Below are 25,305 nucleotides of genomic sequence, written 5' to 3'. Positions count from 1 at the left end.
GATTGGCGTACCTATAGAAAGTGGAGCTAGTCAGCTCTCTACAGATTGGCGTACCTATAGAAAGTAGAGCTAGTCAGCTCTCTACAGATTGGCGTACCTATAGAAAGTAGAGCTAGTCAGCTCTCTACAGATTGGCGTACCTATAGCAGCACAATAATCTCCTTTCCCCTTCTGAACCAGGTGGCGATTCTGATGTCTGGCAGACATATCAGTGTGATGACGGATCACCACCTCAAGCTGTAGAGCTCTACAGAATGGCGTACCTATAGAAAGTAGAGCTAGTCAGCTCTACAGATTGGTGTACCTATAGAAAGTGGAGCTAGTCATTTGACACTGGGGGGGGGGTTGTTTATCAGGCCCGGGTTACCCCGGTGGGAGGAGTTTGAATTGGGTGAAAAGTGACTGCCCCCCGGGCTTGAGCCAGGTACCCCGCTATGGCCAATGGCAAAGTCGGCTCAAAACAAAAGTGACGTAATTAAGTACATGGAGTGATGCGTAGGATTATGTGATTTGTTTTCTCACTGCTTTATCAAAATTAAAACTAGTTCATTTTCTGGCAAAGAGATGTATGTTTCTGGACGATGCACCATGCTGCCTTGTTGACAACATGACCGAGCTGCGCAGATTACTGTTAGATCTGAGAAGGGTGCTCTTCCCTCCCAGCTTTCGCCCGATGATGTAACGGGCCGTTGCCCGGTTCAACCCGGGCCAGCGTAATAAAACTCCCTCAATGTAAAGAACAGTAGCCCTGGTGCTGAACTGTTTCTGCGTTCAACTGCACTGTTTCCTATTAAAGTGAGACAAAAGTGATCTAAATCCAAAACACTAACTAACCAAATGGAAGGTAAACAACACAATGATGCACAGCTTTGAGTAACATGAGACTATTTCAATGCAACAGTCAGTGAAAATAAATGGGTGGGAAATGGGTGCTCCAGTTTCAACTGTTCTGCCTTACTATTATTCAACCATGCTGGTCATTTATGAACATTTGAACATCTTGGCCACGTTCTGTTATAATCTCCACCCGGCACAGCCAGAAGAGGACTGGCCACCCCACATATGCTCTCTCTAATTCTCTCTTTCTTTCTCTCTCTCGGAGGACCTGAGCCCTAGGACCGTGCCCCAGGACTACCTGACATGATGGCTCCTTGCTGTCCCCAGTCCACCTGACTGTGCTGCTGCTCCAGTTTCAACTGTTCTGCCTTATTATTATTTGACCATGCTGGTCATTTATGAACATTTGAACATCTTGGTCATGTTCTGTTATAATCTCTACCCGGCACAGCCAGAAGAGGACTGGCCACCCCACATAGCCCGGTTCCTCTCTAGGTTTCTTCCTAGGTTTTGGCCTTTCTAGGGAGTTTTTCCTAGCCACCGTGCTTTTACACCTGCATTGTTTGCTGTTTGGGGTTTTAGGCTGGGTTTCTGTACAGCACTTTGAGATATCAGCTGATGTACGAAGGGCTATATAAATAAATTTGATTTGATTTGATAGGATGTTTGAGAGCATTGCATTACAATATAAATATAGTCATTCTGCATACAGTACATTCTGCTGTCCTCAATACTGTCAACACACATTGCCAGGGATGTACTTTACCCTCAATTACGATGCAAACACCTGCATGAATAAAAGCAAACTCATTCCCTGGCAGAGCTCTTACAATGAAACAATCTTTACCATAGTTCTTGTACATTTCTTTTCATGATCTGTCATATGATCTCCTCCAGATCGCTTTGCCTGTCCCAGTCAGGTGGTTGTTCCATTGGCAGCCCTGCTATGTCCTCAAACACTGGGGCGTAGGTGTGGAAACACACACACATGTTCAGGAGCTGCTCCCAGTGTTGAGGGGAATCTCCAGAGTCGGCCGTCCTAGTCCTGTACTGGGCCTGAGAGGGGGGCACAGGCAGGCTCTCCACTGGTTCTCTGGGGGTAGTGATCAGTGTCCGCTCCTGTAACAAGCCCTGGGCGCTTAGTAGAGCGAAGTCCCTGTCAAAGTCGACCTCTGAGCAGGTAAAGGAGCTGTGGGTGTTGCCGTCCATCCCTCTGATTATCCCTCTGGTAGGTCTGCCAGGCCTGGGCCATTGAGCCAGTTGATGTAACTGAACACCCACAGGGCTGTTCAGCTTCCTCACCTCCTCCACAGAGAGACAGGGAGGAGGACCCCTCAGCCCTGGCACTACCAACCTCCCGGGGAAGCGCTGCTCTTCATCAGCTACCTGGCTCAGTGGCCCACTGGCCATACCACATCCTCCGTCTCTGGAGACTCTTTGGTCAGGGTGTGTCAGGGGCCTCTGCCACAGCTCCACTGGCCTCTCTCGGTCATCTGGATTTGGGGAATCTGGCGTTTTCTTCTGACATCCCCTCAATCCTCCCCTCACTCCAGTCTCTGTCATCTCCCAATCTGTGTTGTGGAGAGACCCAGTGAGCCTTAGAGAGCCAGTCTCAGATTGGAACACACTGTAGACACTGTCTATCTCGTAGTATTCCAGCTCCTCACTGTGTCCACCAGCCTCCACACCTGGCCTGGCTGTACTGTAGCCGTCCTGGACAGCCTCCCTCAGTTTGTCCGCCCGGATCCCGTCAGGTGGCTTCCCTCTCACCGCAGGTACAGAACTAGTGGTCCTCGGGCCTTCAAAACAAAACGCTCCATTGTCCGTCCCTTCCTCTCCACGTTGCGGTGAGCCACTTTCAGCCTGACGCTTCTGTGTCCGGTGGCAGCAGGCGTTAGCATTGCGTCTCCCCAGGCAGAGGAACACACCCAGGCCCAGGAGGAAGGAGGTGATGGGGAGAACCACGCCGATGACCCACAGAGGAGCGGAGGGGCCCCTGAGGGCCTCATCAGAACACACTCCTGCTCCTCCCTGGAAGTCCTCTGGTGGAGGGGAGGAGCAGAGCTCACAGGAGCCAGCCGTGAGGCAGATACAGGAGCTGTTCCTAGTGCCAGCCGAGCCACCGCAGGCTGGAGCAGTGGGACAGGGCAGAGAGAGGCAAGGTAGTCTGGCGTTGGTGGGGACATCCTCAGGGCAAGTGGTGGAAACACAGGAGCCTGGATGTACCAGAGGAAATGTGTGTTACAGTATGGACAGGTAAGAGGAGGAGCCTATCTGTTAGATTTAATGTGTGTGTGTCAGTGACTCACATGAGGGAAGACAGGAGCCTGGGGACTCACAGCTGGACTGAAGAAGGGTAGAACTGGGCCAAACCTCCACTATCAGACTGTAGCCGCTGACTGGCAGTAAATGGCCATTGTATCGGACATACTCCACACAACCAGAGAACCCTACTGAGGGGAGACAGAGGAAACATACTTGCCTGATCCTAAAACATGCCCCTAACTGCTAACCCCCTAAAACTGGATGTGAATCAATATGGTATGATTGCTCCACTTTGCCTTCAAAGAGGTCAAGTGTATTTCTGGGATGGGAGTTCATCACTTTATTTATTTTTGATAAGACAGATATAAGTAAAGATTGAGTGAAGCAGTGAAGGGCAGACAGTTGGCAGACCCGGGGCTTGAACCCCCATCGTTAAGGGGGAAACGAGTTCAGAGGCGGGAGCTTAGACTGCTACACCAGACACTCCAGCACAATAATGTACATTTTTGACCATATTGCAACACCTATCCAATCCACTCGGATCTATGAAACTACATAGGAGGTAGGATTTGGGATTGGCTGTACATCTTCACACTGCAGGTCATGACACATGAACACTTAATACCCTGAGAACACGATTACAGTAATACACTGTTAATGAATACACAGCTCAGCAGTATGTCATTGACTGACAAACTGAAAGGTATTCCGATCTGGGGTGAAGTCTAGGATTTCCCTTCCCATTTCTAACCATAACCATTAGTTGGGAAAATGCTAAACTGACCGAAGATCAGCATCTAAGGGCAACTTCATCCTACACCATTTCTTCCAACCTGGGCGCTTGATTCTCGTGTCTCGGGGTGGTGGTGGACTTGCTCCAAGGACGATCTTCTCCACATTGACAGCACTTAGGTCCAGAGCTCCGTTATTGCTGGTGTTCGTGACTGTCTGGCCGTCCATCAGAAGGACAGTGCTCTTTCCAACTGTGGAAAGATGGAGGACATGCCAGTCCCCGTCTGCCATGCTGGTCTCTGAGGCTACCTAGCATGATAAATAATGCTATTTAGGTTAAAGCACTGACCAGCTAACACATATATTGAGAAAGAGGCCCATGCAGGAATTGAACCCCAACTCTGGTGTTGTCAGCAGCACCATGCTCCAACGCTGGTGGTTACCTCTGAGAGGACGTCTGACCTTCTGTCTCTGGAGACGTACAGAAGGTTTCCATCCATCACCTGAACGTGTCAACGGAAACTTGGTTTAGAATACGGACAGCTAAGAATTAACACTTTACTCCGGAAATGCAGACTCCAACAGTACATTTGGAAAGTATTCAGACCCCTTGACTTTTTACACATTTTGTTATGTTACAGCCTTATTCTAAAATGGATTAAATAGTTTTTTCCCTCAATCTACACACAATACCCCACAATGACAAAGCAAAAAGTTTTTTTTATAAATGTTTGCAATTTTATTAAACATAAACACATTTATTTATTTATTTACCTATTTATTTACCTATTTAGACTATTTGCTATGAGACTCAAAATTTAGCTCAGGTGCATCCTGTTTCCATTGATCATCCTTGATGTTTCTACAACTTGATTGAAGTCCAGCTGTGGTCAATTAAATTGATTGTACATGATTTAGAAAGGCACACACCTGTCTATTATATAAGGCCCCCCATTTGACAGCGCATGTCAGAGCAAAAACCATAAGGTCAAAATAATTTTCTGTAGAGCTTCGAGACAGGAGGCACAGATCTGAGGAAGGGTACCAAAACATTTCTGCAGCATTGAAGGTCCCCAAGAACGCAGTGACCTCCATCATTCTTAAATGAAAGAAGTTTGGAAGCACCAAGGCTCTTCCTAGAGCTAGGCAAACTGAGCATTCGGGGGAGCAGAGCCTTTGTCAGGGAGGTGACCGATGGTAACTCTGGCAGAGCTCCAGAGTTCCTCTGTGGAGATGGTTGTTCTTCTGGAAGGTTCTCCCATCTCTGCAGCACTCCACTAATTAGGCCTTTATGGTAGAGTAGCCAGACGGAAGCCACTCCTCAGTAAAAGGCACATGACAGCCCGCTTGGTGTTTGCCAAAAGGCACCTAAAGGACTCTGACCATGAGAAACAAGATTCTCTGCTCTGATGAAGCATTTTGGTGGCAGCATCATGCTGTGGGTATGTATTTCAGTGGCAGCATCATGCTGTGGGTGTGTATTTCAGTGGCAGGGACTGGGAGACTAGTCACGATCGAGGGAAAGATAAATGTAGCAAAGTACAGAAAGATCCTTGATGAAAACCTGCTCTCTGACTGGGGAAAATAAAGTTGATGACCTACTATTAAGATTATCCTACCAACGGGACATTAAAAACTGTAACATCTTATGTTTCACTGAGACGTGGCTGAACGAAGAAACAGACAATATAGAGCTGATGGGATTTTTTATGCACTGGCAGAACCGAGATGCTACCTCTGGTAAGATGAGGGGTGGGGGTGTGTGTCTTTTTGTCAATAACAGCTGGTGCCCGATGTCTAATATTAAAGAAGTCTCAAGGTATTGCTCGTCTGAGGTAAAGTACCTTATGATAAGCTGTAGACAACATTATCTACCAAGAGAGTTCTCAACTGTATTATTCGTAACTGTCTTTTTACCACCACAAAGCGAAGCTGGCACTAAGACCACTCTCTCCCTCAATGTGAGCAAGACGAAGGAGCTGATCGTGGACTACAGGAAAAGGTGGGTGTAACAGGCCCTCGTTAATATCGACGGGGCTGTCGTGGAACGGGTCGAGAGTTTTAAGTTCCTTGATGTCTACATCACCAACGAACTATCATGGTCCAAACACACCAAGACAGTCATGAAGAGGACACTACAAAACATTTTCCCCCTCAGGAGACTGAAAAGATTTGGCATGGGTACCAAAATCCTCACAAGGTTCTACGGCTAGACCTCCCGGGTGGCACAGTGGTCTAGGGCACTGCATCGCAGTGCTAGCTGTGCCACTAGAGACTCTGGGTTCGAGCCCAGGCACTGTCTCAGCCGGCCGCGTCAGGGAGGTCCATGGGGTGACGCACAATTGGCCTAGTGTCGTCCGGGGTTAGGGAGGGTTTGGCCGGTAGGGATATCCTTGTCTCATCGAGCACTAGCGACCTGGTTAGCGCGCACTGCGCGCGGCCCGCCACAGGGCACGGTGTTTCCTCCGACACATTGGTGCGGCTGGCTTCCGGGTTGGATGCGCGTTGTGTTAAGAAGCAGTGCGGCTTGGTTGGGTTGTGTTTCGTAGGACGCATGGCTGTTTTCTCTGCTACCGCACGGCAAGCGGTACTGGAGTGCCAAGTCTAGGACCAAAAGGCTTCTCAACAGCCTCTACCCCCAAGCCATTAGACTGCCGAACAATTCATAAAAATCGCCACCGGACAATTTACATTGACACCCCCCCTGTTGCTACTCGCTGTTTGTACAGATTACCACAACTAGCCTGTACCCCTGCACATTGACTCAGTACCGGCGACTCGTTATTGTGTTACTTTTTATTATTACTTTTTATTTTAGTCTACTTGGTAAATATTTTCTTCTTCTTGAACTGCACTTGGTTAAGGGCTTGTAAGTCAGCATTTCACGGTAAAGTCTACACTTGTTGTATTCCGCGCATGTGGCAAATAAAGTTTGATTTGATTCGGGGCGAAGGTTAAGCTTCCAACAGGACAACGACCGTAAGCACACAGTCAAGACAACGCAGGAAAGGCTTCGGGACAAGTCTCTGAATGTCCTTGAGTGGTCTGACCAGGGCCCGTACTTGAACCAGATCTAACATCTCTGGAGAGATTTGAAAATAGCTGTGCAGCGACGCTCCCCATCCAACCTGACAGAGCTTGAGAGGATCTGTAGAGTAGAATGGGAGACACTCCCCAAATACAGGTGTTCCAAGCTTCTAGGGTTATACCAAAGAAGACTCGAGGTTGTAATCACTGCTTAAGGTGTTTCAACATAATACTGAGTAAAGGATCTGAATGCTTATGTAAATGTGATCTGTTTTTTTGTGTTTTTTTTACAAATTTTCAGAAGTTTCTAAACAGTTTTTGCTTTGTCATTATGGGTATTGTGTGTAGATTGATGAGGGAAAAAACTATCTAATCAATTTTAGAATAAGGCTGTAACATAAAATGTGGAAAAAGTGAAGGGGTCTGAATACTTTCCGAATAAAGTGTATAGGATTCATCCCAAATGGCACCCTATTGACTTTATAGTGCACTACTTTTGACCATGGCTCATAGTTTACTGTCAAAAATAGTGCACTACAGAATAGTGTGCCAATTGGAACCACAGATCACCCAAAGAATGTAATTTAAGAAGCTCTCTCCTCCCCTCCATTGCAAACTCAATTTTCCGTGTCCTATAACTAAACTGTCTACAGTGGCAAGAAAAAGTATGTGAACCCTTTGGATTTACCTGGATTTCTGCATAAATTGGTCATCAAATTTGATCACAACAATAGACAATGTGCTTAAACTAACAACACAGATATTGTATTTTTCTTGTCTATTTTGAATACATCATATAAACATTCACATACTTTGTAAAAAAGTATGTGAACCCCTAGGCTAATGACCTCCAAAAGCTTATTAGAGTCAGGAGTCAGCTAACCTGGAGTCCAACCAATGAGACGAGATTGGAGATGTTGGATAGCGCTGCCTTGCCCTATAAAAAAACACTCACAAAATTTGAGTTTGCTATTCACAAGAAGCATTGCCCGATGTGAACCATGCCTCGAACAAAAGAGATCTCAGAAGACTTAAGATGAAGACTTTTTGAGTTGCATAAAGCTGGAAAGGGTTACAAAAGTATCTCTAATAGCCTTGATATTCATCAGTTCATGGTAAGACAAATTGCCTATAAATTGAGAAAGTTCAGCACTGTTGCTACTTTCCCTAGGAGTGGCCATCCTGCAAAGATGACTGCAAGAGCACAACACAGAATGTTCAATGAACTTAAGAATCCTAGAGTGTCAGCTAAAGACTTACAGAAATCTCTGGAACACGCTAACATCTCTGTTGACGTGTCTACGATACGTAAAACACTAAACAAGAATGGTGTTCATGGGAGGACACTGTGGAAGAAGCCACTGCTGTCCAAAAAAACATTGCTGCAAGTCTGAAGTTTGCAAAAGAGCACCTGGATGTTCCACAGCGCTACTGGCAAAATATTCTGTAGACTACAGACACTACAGTTTAGTTGTTTGGAAGGAACATGCAACACTATGTGTGGAGGAAAAAAGGCACAGCACACCAACATCAAAACCTCATCCCAACTGGAAAGTATGGTGGAGGGAGCATCGTGGTTTGGGGCTGTTTTGCTGCTTCAGGGCCTGGACAGCTTGCTATCATTGAGGGAAAAATAAATTCCCAAGTTTATCAAGACATTTTGCAGGAGATGGTTAGGCTATCTGTCCGCCAATTGAAGCTCAACAGAAGTTGGGTGACGCAACAGGACAACGATCCAAAACACAGAAGTAAATCAACAACAGAATGGCTTCAACAGAAGAAAATATGCCTTCTGGAGTGGCCCAGTCAGAGTCCTGACCTCAACCCGATTGAGATACTGTGGCATGATCTCAAGAGAGCAGTTCTGAACTGAAACAGTTTTGTAAAGAGAAATGGCCCAAAATTCCTCCTGACCGTTGTGCAGGTCTGAGCCGCAACTACAGAAAACGTTTGGATCAGGTTATTACTGCCAAAGGAGGGTCAACCAGTTATTGAATCCAAGGGTTCACATACTTTTCCCACCCTGCACTGTGAATGTTTACACGGTGTGTTCAATAATGACATGAAAACATATAATTTTGTGTGTTTATTTATTTAAGTAGACTGTGTTTATCTATTGTTGTGACCTAGATGAAGATCGGATTAAATTAGATGAAATCCAGGTATTTCCAAAGGGTTCACATACTTTTTCTTGGCCCTGCACATTCAAATCCTCTGAACACATACCGGTGTTAACATTATCGGTATTTCACTGAGAAATATCTCTAATCTCACATGAAAGTATCTCATGTGAGGCAGGTAGCCTAGTGGTTAGACCATTGGACTAGTAACCGAACGGTTGCAAGATCGAATCCCCCAGCTGACAAGGTAAAAAAATCTGTTGTTCTGCCGCTGAAGAAGGCAGTTAATCCACTAGGCCGTCATTGAAAATAAGAATTTGTTCTTAACTGACTTGCCGTGTTAAATAAAGGTAAAAAATATAATAAGAAATGTGCAGCTCACCCTGAGCTCAAAGTGTCCTTTCCTTCCCAAAACGAACAGCAACACTGCGTCTCTCTCCACAGTCTTCACCTTGACTTCTATCTCAGAGAGATCTCTGCTGGTCTCTGTCTGTCCTCTGTCTTCGTTCAGCAGGTCTCTCAGCTGCTGCTCTCTCCTGTAGCTCTCTCTGACCACATATTCTATGTAGCCGCTACTGCCCAGCCGTAACACATGCTCCTCTGAAATTTCTGTCCGAAATAAAATACTTAGTCAGTGGAGCTGCGAGTCATTGAACAGGTTGGTCACCATGAACAGAAGCACAGTCAGGTTTAGTGGTACTGTCGTACCAGGAAGGCTGGGTTAATTTGGTTTTTAATTCAGTCAATTCAGGGAGTAAATTGTGTAAATTGCCCATTGTTTTTGATAAATGTTTTCTTGAATTGAAAGCGGCATTGTCCCCATGTGTGTAGGCCAGTACCTGTGTTACAGGTGGTTCCAGTGTAGTGGTGTGTACACTGACAGATGTAGTGAGACCAGAGGTCCTGGCACACTCCTCCGTTCAGACACGGACCACTGAGACACGGAGACACTGCTGCTCGAGGACACCTAGTGACCATACCATCCATTGGTTATACTGTATGTTAACTGTCAATAGGACTATACCATCTATCTGTTGTACTGTATGAATTCCCTCATCTGACTTAAGATTTTTACAACAACAGGTGGCTCCTCTACAGCTACGACAACTGTTACATCCCACCATTTTAGGCTAAATCCTGAATGGCACCCTTTTACCTATATAGTACACTTATTTTGGTCCCACAAAGGATGTAAATCTGAGCTCATACCTCTCCAAGAAGTTGTAGGCCGCCAGAGCTTTGGTAAGCCCTAAAGGTATACCATTTACTTTCATGTTTCTCACACAGCCAACAAAGTCATGAGTCTGGACTTGACCAGGACGCAGCAGAACAGACTCAATAGATCTGACTCCCCCAAACGTCATGTTACTGCCGCCAACGTCCAGGGTCCTGGGAGGGACAGCAGGGACCAAGAACACAATGTTGTAAATGAGAATGAATAAAACACATTGATATGACATTAAACACAACCCACATAAACTCTGCAAAAATAGAAACGTCCCTTTTTCAGGACCCTCTCTTTCAAAGATAATTCTTAAAAATCCAAATAACTTCACAGATCTTCATTGTAAAGGGTTTAAACACTGTTTCCCATGCTTGTTCAATGAAAATGCACCTGTGGAACGGTCGTTAAGACACTAACAGCTTACAGACAGTAGGCAATTAAGGTCACAGTTCTGAAAACTGAGGACACTAAAGAGGCCTTTCTACTGACTCTGAAAAACACCAAAAGAAAGATGCCCAGGAGTCCCTGCTCATCTGTGTGAATGTGCCTTAGGCATGCTGCAAGAAGGCATGAGGACTGCAGATGTGGCTAGGGCAATAAATTGAAATGTCCGTACTGTGAGACGCCTAAGACAGCTCTACAGGGAGACAGGACGGACAGCTGATCGTCCTCGCAGTGACAGACCACGTGTAACAACACCTGCACAGGATAGGTACATCCGAACATCACACCTGCCGGACAGGTACAGGATGGCAACAACAACTGCCCGAGTTACACCAGGAACGCACAATCCCTCCATCGGTGCTCAGACTGTCCGCAATAGGCTGAGAGAGGCTGGACTGAGGGCTTGTAGGCCTGTTGTAAGGCAGGTCCTCACCAGACATCACCGGCAACAACGTCGCCTATGGGCACAAACCCACCGTCGCTGGACCAGACAGGACTGGCAAAAAGTGCTCTTCACTGACGAGTTGTGGTTTTGTCTAATTTATTTTTATTTTAATTTTACCTTTATTTAACTAGGCAAGTCAGTTAAGAACAAATTCTTATTTTCAATGACGGCCTAGGAACAGTGTGTTAACTGCCTGTTCAGGGGCAGAACGACAAGCTAACCAGGGGTGATGATCAGATTTGCGTTTATCATCGAAGGAATGAGCATTACACGAGGCCTGTACTCTGGAGCGGGATCGATTTGGAGGTGGAGAGTCCGTCATGGTCTGGGGTGGTATGTTGACAACATCATCGGACTGAGCTTGTTGTCGTTGCAGGCAATCTCAACGCTGTGCGTTACCGGGAAGACATCCTCCTCCCTCATGTGGTACCCTTCCTACAGGCTCATCCTGACATGACCCTCCAGCATGACAATACCACCAGCCATAATGCTTGTTCTGTGTGTGATTTCCTGCAGGACAGGAATATCGTTGTTCTGCCATGGTCAGCGAAGAGCCCGGATCTGAATCCCATTGAGCATGTCTGGGACCTGTTGGATTAGAGGGTGAGGGCTAGGGAGGTGGGTTTAATATCTCACAGTAAGAACTGGCAAATCTGGTGCAGTCCATGAGGTGGAGATGCACTGCAGTACTTAATGCAGCTGGTGGCCACACCAGATACTGACCGTTACTTTTGATTTTGACCCCTTCTTTGTTCAGGGACACATTATTCAATTCCTGTTAGTCACATGTCTGTGGAACTTGTTCAGTGTATGTCTCAGTTGTTGAATCTTGTTATGTTCATACAAATATTTACACAATGTTAAGTTTGCTGAAAATAAACGCAGTTGACAGTGAGAGGACGTTTCTTTTTTAAAGTTTATAATGTAATAATGAGTAGACGAGTACCTTTTGGAGCCAATGCCATTACTTTGAGAGAGACAAAATCCAGTAGCCTTCACATCAGGACAGTGGTCCACTTGTAGAGAGCCTATCTGTAAGATGAAAACAAAAATAAGTGTGTGCGTGCATATGTATGTGTGTTTATGTCTGCATGTACCATATGTGTTTATGTCTGCATGTACTATTAACGTGTGTGTGCGTGTGTGGGCCACGCACACGCATGCCCTTGGGACTCACATTTCCTATCCTCCTGACGGTGATGCTGTGAAAGCGTCCATCAGCCACCTGCCTTTCCGTCTGCAGACGGACAGCTCCAGAGCCCAGGTCGTATGAGAGACGGACCCTCCCCTTCACAACCTCCAGTGCCAGGTACTCTACACTGCCCGAGCCTTATACCATGGTCAAGGACCATAAATGAACATTTATTTTTGTTGGTGTTATCCTCAAGAATTTTACAACAATACAACGTTATCAAACACAGAGTTTTTAAATGCAGTGTTTCACTGTGTAGTTTTTACATAGTGAAAATAAGTCAAACCAATCCATCTACCTGCAGGGTTATACAGCAGCAGGCTGTTCTGCTGCAACGTGGCCAGCTCCAGGGAGATGAAGTTACTCCTGGGATCTAGAGGAGGAAACTCCATATATGACAACTCCTCAAAGCCAAAGCTGTCCTCTTCGCAGTGGATGCCACTCACACCTGAGGGAGAAGACAAAGGCAAATCTAGAACTAACAAGAATTCTGAAAATTTTTGAGTGGAGGATCAGGACTGAAATTTTGTAGGGATTCAAAGAAATCCTTTCAGCATTCTGATGACACATTTTAAGGACTGAGCACCCATTCAGTAGCCTCGCAAAGCCGCCTGATCTCACGAGTTTACATTAATGGTTCGCTACACAGTGTAGCACAACAATTAAGTCAAGTGCATGTATGTTGGTGTGACAAGCGTTTACAGCTAGTTTAATGCCATACAATCATATGAGTGACTTAACCAATGTGCTGCCCAGCCTGGACAAGAAGTGTGTACGTTAATAGCTTGTATCATTTCTCACCAAAAGGGCAATGACATGTGTATCCTGTCAGACCATTGGTGCAGTTGCCTTGGAAACAAGGTGCTGAGGCGCAGTGGTTAACGGAATGCTCACAAAAGTCTCCTGAAAAGAACAATGGGTCAAAGAGTTAACACTCCAAATCCTCTCTCTATCTCTGTTTTCAGACAAATGTCAAAAATAATTCTGTATAGTATTTGGAATTGCTACAGTACTGTTTGTGTGTAAAGCCATTGTAGAATGCCGGTGTTCATCTGACATCTTAGTGTTGTGATAACAATTTGTCTATTAGTAAGTTGATCTGAGAATTGGAACCTCCAATTCTCAACCCTCAGTTTTAACATGAATTTGCCGTGACTGGATTACATGCATTATAGAGTCAATGTTGAGATTCAGGTTCAATATGACTTACCCTCATATCCAGGACTACAGTCACAGTGAACCCCATCCTCCGTGTTCAGGCACGTTCCTCCATGTTGACAGTGGACCCCAAGGCAAACATCCAGGTCAGCTGAGCAGTACAGGCCAGAGAAGCCCCTCCTACAGTGGCAACGGAACCCTCCTGGGTTATTAACACACACGCTCTGTTTCTCGCAGGGTCTCTCGTCACACTCATCCACATCTAATTCACACAGTGTGCCGGCGAAGCCCGCTGAACACAAACAATTAAAGATCTCATTCTGCGGCGACACAAAGATGACCGACGGGCTCTCCAGGACGAACACCTCTGGGCCGATGTGGACATTTTTGTTGCAGGTGGCGCCATTCAGACAGGGGTTGACGAGGCAGGGGTCGCTGGTGATGTAGGACAGAGTGATGTTGCTCTGAGCCTCCAGGAGTTTCTGGTGGGCAGCAGAGATACTGCTGGCGACCTCTCCATTCAGGTACTGACCGTTGTAACTCTTCACCGCAGCCAGGAGCAGGACTTTATCACCTGTAGGCTTAATCCCAAACATGTGAGTCTTGGAGGCCTGCAGGTTGAACAGGCTGTCTAGGGCTTTGACAAACTTCAAATAATTGAGAGACAAGAAGTCTTTGACCGAGGTGGACGCCACATAGAACAGTATACAGCTGTCCATGGAAGCGTTGGTGAAGCCTTTGTAGTTCACGTAGATACTGTTGTTAATGGGAGGGTGGAGGTGGTTGGTGGCCTCAATTGTGATGTTGTACGTAGCTTCTCCCTGGTATGGAGAAGACCAGATATCGCAGGTGCCTTCAGGGATTGTGAACATGTTAAGAGGTCCGTTTCTGATGCTGCAGTTAAACGTGTCCACCACATCCTGGTCCTCGGGTCTGACGTCGCCGATGAAGCCGCCGGGGAAGGCACTGCCATAGTACTTCACCTCGATGTAGACGTTCCTCGGGACCGATGGGTTATCGTTCTCATCCTCGACTCTGACATTAAACATCGTGGTGGAGGACAGCGGAGGAGTCCCTGCGTCACTGATTACCACCGACAGATGAAACACAGAGTTGACCTCCCGGTCCAGAGGTCTGGAGGTGGAAAGGACTCCATCAGAAGTTAGGGTGAAGCTCCTCCCTGAGGCAGGCTGGACGATCCAGTAGGAGAATGGCCCCTGGTTGGGAGGTAGATCAGCATCAGAGGTGTTGAGCCTGGCCACTATGGTACCAGCAGGCTGGTTCTCCTTCACCTGTCCATGTATGTTGACTAATGTGGGGGCGTTGTCATTAACGTCAGTAATGGTCACCACAATTTGAGCAGTCCCAGTGGCTGGCGGAGAACCCTGGTCTGTGGCTTTCACAGTCAGGTTGTATAGGGGCCACAGTTCTCTGTCCAGGGGGGCACTGACAGACACAAGTCCACTGACAGGGTCTACAAAGAAGGATGAGTTGACATTTCCATCCGGGATGCTGTAGGAGAAGCGGCTCCACTCTGGGACAGAGTCCTGGTCCAGGGCAACCACTCTGATAACAGGATTCCCCACAAGGCTGTCCTCCCTGATCTCCGCACTGTAGAGCCCCGAGGAGAACTCTGGTGGGTCGTTAGTGTCCACTATATTGATGTGGACCAAGGCTTCGTCCACGTCTAGCCCTGTGATGACGCCTCGGTTCTTAGCTAGGATTCTCAGGGTGACATGGCTGTAGCCCTGCTTCCTCAGATCAGCGGTGATGTAGATCTCTCCGCTCTGTTCATCTACGTCGAAGCCTGTCCATCGGCTTTGTCCAATGAGCAGGTAGAAGACCAGTCCGTCCAGGCCTTCGTCAGAGTCAGTGGCGGTTACCTTGCCAACTCTAGTTCCAATAGATACATTCTCGGAGACAGACAGGTTGAACTTGTGCTGCAGGAACGCTGGGCTGAACTCATTGACTCCTGAGACTTGGATATTAACGTGCGCGATGCTGAATGAATGGCGGTTTTCTGCGTCTGAGGCCTTGACAGTTATTTCGAAGGACCGCTTGAGCTCAAAGTCAAATATATCCAGAGTGGTGACAGTGCCGTTCCTGGAGTCGATGGCAAACTGGCCAGAGTGTCCACTGGCCATCAGTGAGTAGGTAATATCTGCATTGGCGGTTGAGTCTGCATCGGTAGCACCGACCTGGAGGACCGGTGTCCCAACCGCAGAGTTCTCCAGCACTGAGGCTGTGTACTGTGACAATGTGAAGACCGGAGGGTTGTCATTCACGTCACTGACATTCACGGTCATGATTACCGTCCCAGTCTTAGAGATCCAGCCTCCATCTTTGGCGGTGATCTGAATACGATAAACTCCTTGTTTCTCATAGTCCAGCCTTTCGACTAGGGTAATCAACCCTGACCTCTGTCCTAAAGAGAACGGTGAATATTTGTTTCCTGACGTTATAGAGTATGAGAGCACACCATTGACACCATCGTCTCCGTCTTCGGCCTGGACTTTCCCAATGACTGACCCCACTAGCAGATCCTCAGGGACGGAGAAGGTAACATACATCTCTGAAAACTGCGGAGAAAACTGATTCTCTCCTGTAACCTCAAATTGAACAACAGCCTGTGATGAGAGAGGAGGGAACCCCTGGTCCTTTGCTGTAACTATGAGCATCAACAGTGAGTTAATGCTTTGCCTCAATGTCCTATTAAGCATCAGTCTCCCATCGTCCATGTTTATTACAAAGAAATCTGATACGTTACCTCCGGCGAGACTGTATTCTATAGTAGTGTTGCTTTTGCTGCGATTGGAGTCCCGGTCCACGGCTGTTAGCCGCACCACCTCGGTTCCCATGGTGATGTTAAAGGGGATGGACAGGAGAGGCGGGAAAGGCAGGAAGCTGGGAGGGAAGTGGTTATACTGAACAACGGTTACAATGACCATGGAGTTACTGTATGAACGAACATTGCCACAGTCAGAGGCTACAACCGTAATACTAAAGCTCAGAGAGGCAGACTGATGTAGTAAAGATATGGGTTGCTTGGTGAGAATATCCCCAGTAGACGCATTGACCCAGAAGTGCTCACTGGGAGGGTCGATCAGATACACAATCTGACTGTTTTGTCCCAGGTCAGCATCCATAGCGAGAACTCGCATAACAAATACTTCCTGGGCCCTGGTCTCAGTGACAGTAGTGGTGTAGACCTGTTTAGTAAAGACAGGTTTGTTGTCATTAACATCGGTTACGTCTATTGTCACGTCTGTACTAATGGTCCAAGCTGAGTCGTTGGCATTGACTTTCATCACATAATGGTCCTGGGTCTCCCTGTCCAGGGACAGCAACACTGTTATACACCCACTAGTCTTATCAATACTGAAGGGAAGAACGTCATCCCTCTGGTCAATTATGGAATAAGTCATCACAGCATTGGCACCGATGTCGTCATCTGTTGAGACGATCTGTAAAATGGTGTGTCCGATAGGAGAATCCTCAGTTACCTCAGTGAAGAAGATCTGTGTAAACCGAGGTGCATGGTCGTTTGTGTCCACAACCACCACTAGCATGACTGCAATGTCTTTATAGAAACTGTTGTTTTTGTCTGCCGCTACGATGGTTAAATTGTACTCAGGTATTTCTTCGCGGTCTAAACTCGTTGTTGTGCTCAGCATGCCATTTTCTGAGTCGATAGTAAAAACATGGTCAATGTTGTTCCACTCTAAAATGCTGTACTGCACCTTTCCATAACTCCCAGAGTCCGCATCGATGGCGAGCACGTCACACACCCACGTCGCTGGAGAGTTCTCCAGTACCTCACACCTATATTCACGCTGAGTGAATTGCGGTGCGTTATCGTTCACATCAGTGACATTCACGTGAATCTCTGCATAAGAAGAGAACGGTGGGGAGCCTGCATCTCTGGCCTCCACCAGCAGTAGAAACTCTTTGTTGGTCTCATAGTCCAGAGGGTGGTGGATGGTCAACTGGCCAGTGGCTTGGTGGAGGCGGAACAGGTGGTCGGAGTCTCCAGACACCAGGTAGAAGGAGACTGGACCTGCTCTGGATGTCCCGGCTGAGACCAGAGCTACCAAGGTTCCCTCTGGGTCCTCTTCAGAGAGAGATGGTCTGAGAACATCTACACCAACTGTGGGGAACTCTGAGGCATTCTGAAATCTGGTATGGAGAGAAAAAGAAGAAGAGGAAAATGCAGTTGGTGATGTGCTGGCTGGCAGGTCATCACCACAGTTAAAGAGCAACCCCCCCTTTATTTTTGTTTCAAATATTTTTATTAAACACACACAAGAATGGTGTATAGGTATACATGACAGGTATACAATTCTTATCTAAACATAAAAGAGCATACAGGAACAACAAGACCCAGAGTTCTGGGTGCAGAACAAATAATACAGAACACGACATACAAAACAAGGACACGAAAGAAAGAGGGAAGATGTCCCCCTATCCCCATTCCCCCCTCCCAACTGCTCGGGTGGTAGGGCCAGCACACGCTGCCCAAAGGTAGATAAAAAATTTACCATTGAGAGTGCGTTAATAAGTACAAATTCACAGCGCCGACTCGTCCAAGTAGGAGAGGAAAGGCTGCCAGATTTTATCAAATGTTGATAATTTATTGTTCAGAATATATCTAATTCTTTCTAAGTGTACAGTGTTTGCCAATTCATTGAGCCATAATTTGGTAGAGGGCGCTTCCTCCTTTTCCAAAACAACAAGATTAGTTTTTTTGCCGAGATGAGACCATACGAGATTAGTTGTTTTTGGGGGTTGGTTAATCTGTTTAGGGACTCAGATACTCCCAGGATTATCAGAAGCGGGTCTGGATCTATTGAAGTCTCCAAAACTTCAGAGAGGATCCTAAAAATTCCACACCAATAACCATGCAAGCTAGAGCATAGGGCAAAGCAGTGGAGTAGTGTACCCTGCGTGGCCTGACATTTATCACATGTAGGGGATGTAGTATCAGGAAATATCCTATGCAGTTTAGTTTTGGAATAGTGTAATCTGTGTAATACCTTGAATTGTATGAGACGATGTCTGGAATTAATGGAGCATGTGTGGATATACTCCAAGCTCTCTTCCCAGTCTGCCACTGAGATGTCAGTCCCTAGTTCTTCCTCCCATTTTGCCTTGATGGCATCAGTAGAAGGTGTGCTAACAGATTGAAAAGCATCATATAGACGCGATATCAGTTTATCTGAGGTGGGGCATATTTTTATGCATCCGTCAAACATGGAAGGTTTAGCATTCTCAAATGTTGGGAGGTGTTTTCTAACGTAGTCTCTAATTTGTAGGTATCTGAAAAAATTACTTCTGGGAAGATGATAGGTTTCCCTCAGCAGCTCAAAGGAAGCAAAGGTCCCTTCTATGTATAAATCCCCTATGGTGCTTATCCCCAACTCTCCCCATCGCTCAAAGGTGTTATCAAGGTTAGAAGGGGCAAAGGAGGGATTCCTGGCGATAGGGAGCATGAATGACATTGGTCTGAGCTCAAAGTGGACTTTAATTTGCTTCCAGATTCGGACTGTGCTATGTATTATAGGATTGTTACAATAAAGTGACATCTCCAGATTGACAGGCGACAAAATCACAGCGCCAATAGAGAAGGGGTGACACTCCTCCCGCTCCATACTAAGCCAGCTGGATGCCGGGAGTACGTCATCCAACAGAAACGTAACAATGCGGAGGTTAGCGGCCCAGTAATAAAATATAAAATTTGGGAGAGACAATCCTCCTTCCATCTTGGATTTACAGAGATGTTTTTTACCTATCCTGTGTGTTTTATAATCCCAGATGAAAGGATTGATAATTGAGTCCAGTTGTTTATGAAAGGATTTAGGTATGAATACTGGGATGTTCTGATATAGGTAGAGCAGTTGTGGGAGGAAGACCATTTTAATGGCATTAATTCTTCCGAGCAGAGAAATTGGGAGAGTTCTCCAAAATAGTATGTTTGCTTTGAGTTTTTGTATCAGAGAGGGGAAATTCTCTTTAAATAGTAAGGAGTATTGTTTGGTAACTACAATTCCTAGGTAGGTAAATTTTTCTGAAGATAACTTAAATGGGAGATGTTCTAGCCAGGAGGTATTTTGCGACCGTATGGGCATTAATTCACTCTTGTTCCAATTTATTCTGTATCCCGAGAAGGTACCAAACAAATTGATCACATCAAGAATAGCTGGGATACTAGCCTGGGGTTCTGTTACATAGAGGAGGATGTCATCTGCGTATAGGGAGATCTTATTTAGAGTATCTTTAGTATTATAGCCGTGTATTGCTGCATGAGATCTAATCGTCTGAGCGAGCGGTTCGATAATTAGGCGAAGAGCAAAGGCGACAGCGCACAACCCTGCCTTGTCCCCCTGTTGAGGTTAAATCGGGGCGACAATGATTGGTTAGTGAGTATTCTGGCACAGGGGTTCCTATATAAAAGCTGGATCCAATTTATGAACCCATCTCCAATATTAAATTTCTGTAGGACCTTGAATAGATAGGGCCACTCAACTTGGTCAAAGGCCTTTTCGGCGTCAAGAGATATGACGGCAAGGTCCACGTTGGGTAACCTCTGAGAGTACATAATATTGAAGAGGCGCCTGAGATTGAAGAATGAGTTTCTGTTAGGGATAAAGCCGGTCTGATCCGAATGGACCAATTTGCCAATTAAAGTGCTAAGCCTGTTAGCCAGAGTTTTTGCTAAAATCTTTTGGTCTGTATTAAGGAGAGATATTGGTCTGTATGACCCTACCTCTTCTGGATCTTTACCCTTCTTATGTATAACTGTAATGAACGCTTCATCCAAAGTAGAAGGGAGAGCTCCATCCTCATTGGCCTGAATCAACATTTTGTGCAGATAGGGGGAGAGCGTGTTGCTGAATGTTTTATAGAATTCACCAGGGTATCCATCTGGGCCCGGGTCTTGCCACTCTTTAGAGATTTAATTGTTTCTCGGATTTCATCAAGAGATATTTCCTTATTCAGGAAGTTGGAATCTTCCTGGTTCAGGGCAGGAAGATTACAGTCCTCCAAAAATGTTTGCATAATTAAGGGGTTAGGATCCGCTTTAGATGTATATAGAGTCTCATAAAACTGCCGGAATCTGTCATTGATGTCTTTGGGGGAAGAGAGTAATTCCCCAGATGCAGATTTAACCCTGTGAATCATTCGGTCACTCACATTTTTTCGAAGTTGTCTGGCGAGTAATTTGTGTGGTTTGTCACCAAACTCAAAATATTTTTGCTTGGCATAGAGAAAAGATTTAGCGATTTTAGCTGAGAGAATCTGATTATATTCAAATTTTAAAGAGGTAATTTTTTTATGTTTCTCCATAGATGGGTGGCTAGCATTCTCCCTATCCAGTAAGTGAATTTGTCCCTCTAGTTCTTCCAGTTTTCCTCTGTTTTGCCTACTCCTGGCAGCCTGAAAGGAGATGATACAGCCTCTCAGATAAGCCTTCAGTGTTTCCCACAATAATGCTGGGGAGGTCTCTGTGTTGTCGTTGGTATCAAAGAAAAATTTAATTTGGTCTTTAAGATATTCACAGAATGTTGGTTCTGTGAGGAGCTGAGGATTCAACCTCCAGACCCTCTCGTTTGGTACAATGTCACCCAATCTCAGGGAGAAGGTGAGTGGACTGTGGTCCGAGATTATAATATCATGATACCTCACATTACAGGTATAGGGAGTAGTCTAGCATCCAACAAAAAGTAGTCAATTCGAGTGTAAACCTTGTGAACATGAGAGTAAAAGGAGTATTCCCTACCCGTAGGGTTGGCGATCCTCCATATATCAAATAAGTTTGAATTTTTTATGTAGGTATTCAAGAATTCGCTTGAATAGGAGGTAGGGGTTCGCCGGGTAGAGGATCTATCCAAATATTGGTCTAGCACACAGTTAAGGTCCCCTCCAATGACCAGGTTAGTATGGGAGATATCTGGAATCAGGGCAAGGACTCTTTTGAAAAAAGAGGGGTTGTCAATGTTTGGCCCATAGATATTTAGTAGAGTTACTGAGGTAGAGTGGATTTCTCCTATTGCGATCACATACCGACCCTCTTTATCCGCAATAGTGGTTTTATGTAGAAAGGGAATTCCTTTCCGTACCAGAATCGCTGTGCCTCTCGTTTTGGCAGAGAAGTTAGAGTGATACACTTGCCCCACCCACCTACACCTAAGTCTGCTATGAGAGTTATTCTTCAGATGGGTTTCTTGCAAAAATATAATATCAGACGAGAGTGCTTTCAAGTGGGCTAGGACCTTGCCCCTCTTAATTGGTTCGTTTAAACCCTTGACATTCCAGGAAGTGAATGTAAGCCCCACCCTCCTCTCGTTTGTAGTTCCTATGGTGGCCTGCATATCATGTAACTTGATAAAAAGGTAAGAAAGCGCACCAAACCATCACGATCAGCATATGTAGCACCCACACCCGAGCAGTATCCAACCCACCCCTCCCCCCTGCAAGCACCTTTACTTCCCCCCCTGTTCCCCTAATTTCCACAACACTTACCCCCCCCATCAACCCACCTTTAACAGGAATGTACAAACAGGAGAGAAAAAAAAGGAAAAATAAAAATAATAAACACATTGTCTGGCCGATGCCAAAAAGCACGGCGCGACCTCGAACCAGAGGTAAAACAAAAATAAAATACCAACTATACGTTCACCTCTCACTATCCTAGAACTTCTACTAACATATGAACTGAGGAGGCTCCCGCGAGTTAAGTGTTCAGTTAGCATCTAATAAACCTAAACCGAATAAGTTGCAACTTAAACATATTGCGCCTTTAAGCGTTATCCTGGGTCAATCCCAGAAATAAGCAAGATATAGCCTCAAGATAATATTGCTAAGCACTGCCGGTCAAAAAATAAACCATCCGCAACCGACCTAGTCAGCCGTACCTTTACATACTGTGGGTCAGGAGATCGGAACAAGGATTTGTTAAATTAAACGTTCCCCCCATAAAAAAATATGTTTAATAAAAAATAAGTAAAAATATATACCTTATATATATATATATATATATATATATATATATATATATATATATATATATATATACATACACACATACACATGCATACACACACACACACACATATATACATACATACATACATACACACACCCATATGTATCCACACACACACACACACACACATATATATATATATACATACATACACACACCCATATATATATATACATACATACATACACACATACACACACATATACATATATATATATACACACACATACATACATACATACATACACACACATACACATACATACATACATACACACACACACATACATACATACATACATACATACATACATACATACATACATACATACATACATACATACATACATACATACATACATACATACATACATACATACATACATACATACATACATACATACATACACCCATATATATCTACATACACACATATATATCTACATACACACATATATACACACACCCATATATATCTACATACACACATATACACACATATACACACATACACACACACACACACACACACACACACACACACACACACACACACACACATATATACACACACCCATATATATATATATATATATATACACATACATATACATACATACATACATGCATACACACACACACACATATATACACACACACATATACACACACACACACCCATATATATATATATACATACACACACACATCCATACATATACATGTATGTATACATACCCACACAAAAAAAAATCATATATAAAAATATATATTTAAAGAATATGTATATACATCCATATGCACACATACACATACAAACATTCATACCCCAGAATAACAATCTACACTGATTTAAAATATACACATACATAATACTAAAATGCTAAGAGAAAATAGTAATAAAGTACAAATATTAATTATATTTACGCACACCTACACATACATAAGCACTACAGAGGGCTGGTGGGACTCTAGTCGGGAGAGAGGCCCACGGCCAGACAAAGGCAGAACGGCACAAAACATCAACTTGCTAACCAGGCGTCTGCCCCCTCCCAACCATCACCCCCAGTCCCCCGCAAGCAATAAATAAATGGTATGGTAGTAAGAGTGATGTAAGGATTGTAAAATAAATAACGAAACAAAACAAAAGTGGGGGAATATAAGTATATCCGTCCGAAGGTGTCAGTGATCAAACCTGGAAGTAAAAAATATGCATCGCTGAGCACAGCCGGGATGAAAGTGAATTAAACGTTAAATGAGAGCTCTGACCGCCATCCATTGGTCTGCTCAGCGTCTTACATGCTCGGTAGCCCTTGTTGAGCCCGTTTAATACGTTTTCACCCAATATGGTATAATATGGATTCGAGTCCATGAGCAGACCCTAACACGCACTAACAAGGCACTCTAACCTGTACGGGGGATTGGTGTATATCCCTGGATAAACTTCTCTGCGTCCAAAACCGAGGAGAGCCAAATCTTCTCACCGGAAGGCGGGGTAATTCTTAGTCTTGCAGGGAAAAGTAAGGCTGGGCGAAGATGGAGTTTGTAGAGTTTAGTCATGACATCTCTGTAGTCGGCGCGATGCTTTGCCACATCGGGCGCATAATCCTCATAGACACGGAATGGATGCCCTTTATGTGACAGGTTGCCCCTCATTCGAGCTTCACGCAGGATAAGATCCTTGGTCTTGAAGCTGTGACAACAGATTATTACTGGGCGAGGACGTTGGCCCGGTCCAGGCACTGGGACAAGGGAGCGATGTGCGCGGTCCAGCTGGGGATCCGAATCCAAAACATCCGATCCCATTGCATCCTTCAGTAGCTTGGCGAAGAAGTCGGTAGGGCGAGAGCCCGCCTCTATCCCCTCTGCCAGACCAACAACGCGAAGGTTATTACGTCTGGATCGGCCCTCCAGGTCCACCACTTTCACAGAAAGCCTCTGCACAGTATCCTGCAATGACGAGCATAGCTTCTCTAACTCGTCGATCCTACCAGCGTTGAATTCAGAAGCTTTCTCAAGGTCCACAATACTCTGGCCATGCGAAGCGACCGTTCGAATGACGCTCTCGATTTTGGTGTCCAGCTCAGCAATAGTGGCCTTAAGATCCTCAGCTATAGCAACACGTAGCTCCCCCAAAGCCCGGGTAAGTTCTGTAAGTGTCACGTTGTTGCATGTGCCTCCCGTCATGTCTGTCTCGTTGTTTAGTGGGGAGTAGGCCTCCGCTGTGGATTTATTGTCCTTTGGTCGCTTATTACTCGGCATTTTCATATAAAAAGTTACAATCTTGTATTAGAAAGAAACGTTTGTTGTAAAAAGTGCAATAAAGTAGGTTAAATTAGATTATTTTGCAAAAAAGTTGCAGGAGCCTCTCACGCACAGCCGTTCACTCCAACATGCTAGCTCCGCCCTCCGCAACCCCCCCCTTTATACAGACCTTCCCCACAACTCCCAAAGCAGACAGATACAGATTAGAACTTTGAACCTGATGGTAACAGTTGTTGTGTCAAATTTAGGATGGTCTCCCCCCGTCTTCCACGTGCACATTGATAGTGAAGTCGTTTGTCCCTGCGAGGGCACCAGTGGTGAAAATGGTTCCCCTGTGTGGGCTGATGAAGAACTGGCCAGTGTTCTGCCCGTATAAGAAGAAGTGAAGCTGTGCATTGATCCCTGAGTCCCCATCCACTGCTCTCACCGCACACACAACAGACCCTGCCGAACACGGGCACAAACAGCATTGAAACAAATCATAAACACATTGTACACCTATCATAATCGCATTAATAAAGGGCATTTGTAATAATATGATTTATTTCGTTT

The 25,305-nt window shown here is 45.3% G+C and overlaps 2 protein-coding genes across 2 annotated transcripts in view; both read right to left on the bottom strand.

Moving 5' to 3' along the window:
* Window positions 1-1,430: 1,430 nt before the first annotated feature.
* On the bottom strand, window positions 1,431-21,974 carry LOC123995515 (protocadherin Fat 4). Its single transcript, XM_046299162.1, has 13 exons — window positions 21,966-21,974; window positions 13,498-17,614; window positions 13,089-13,190; window positions 12,586-12,735; window positions 12,273-12,424; window positions 12,042-12,127; window positions 10,191-10,370; window positions 9,821-9,948; window positions 9,364-9,590; window positions 4,278-4,337; window positions 3,936-4,143; window positions 3,147-3,290; window positions 1,431-3,053 (listed from the first exon to the last, which is right to left on the bottom strand). The coding sequence occupies exons 1-13, from the start codon at window positions 21,972-21,974 to the stop codon at window positions 1,717-1,719; spliced, it is 6,900 nt and encodes a 2,299-aa protein (XP_046155118.1). The 3' UTR covers window positions 1,431-1,716.
* Window positions 17,499-25,305, bottom strand: part of LOC123994797 (protocadherin Fat 4-like) — a 30,197-nt gene continuing 22,390 nt past the window's right edge. Inside the window, exons 10-11 of the mRNA XM_046297789.1 lie at window positions 24,971-25,197; window positions 17,499-17,621 (exon numbers count right to left, since the gene is read on the bottom strand). Of these exons, the coding sequence (XP_046153745.1) occupies window positions 24,998-25,197 (200 nt within the window). The 3' untranslated portion in view covers window positions 17,499-17,621; window positions 24,971-24,997. The remainder of the gene's footprint in view (window positions 17,622-24,970; window positions 25,198-25,305) is intronic.

Source organism: Oncorhynchus gorbuscha, linkage group LG14 (genome assembly GCF_021184085.1).
Source record: "Oncorhynchus gorbuscha isolate QuinsamMale2020 ecotype Even-year linkage group LG14, OgorEven_v1.0, whole genome shotgun sequence".
In the NCBI taxonomy this organism is placed as follows: domain Eukaryota; kingdom Metazoa; phylum Chordata; class Actinopteri; order Salmoniformes; family Salmonidae; genus Oncorhynchus; species Oncorhynchus gorbuscha.
Note: the sequence above shows the minus strand (reverse complement) of the source record. Positions and strands in the feature narration are given on the sequence as shown.

Excerpts from the sequence above, each read along its gene's own strand:
- LOC123995515 (XM_046299162.1), bottom strand. Across the intron at positions 12,128-12,272 it reads CCGTCAGGAGGATAGGAAAT|ATAGGCTCTCTACAAGTGGA; the intron begins GTGAGTCCCAAG and ends TTCATCTTACAG. Across the intron at positions 3,054-3,146 it reads AGGCTCCTGTCTTCCCTCAT|GCTCCTGTGTTTCCACCACT; the intron begins GTGAGTCACTGA and ends TGGTACATCCAG.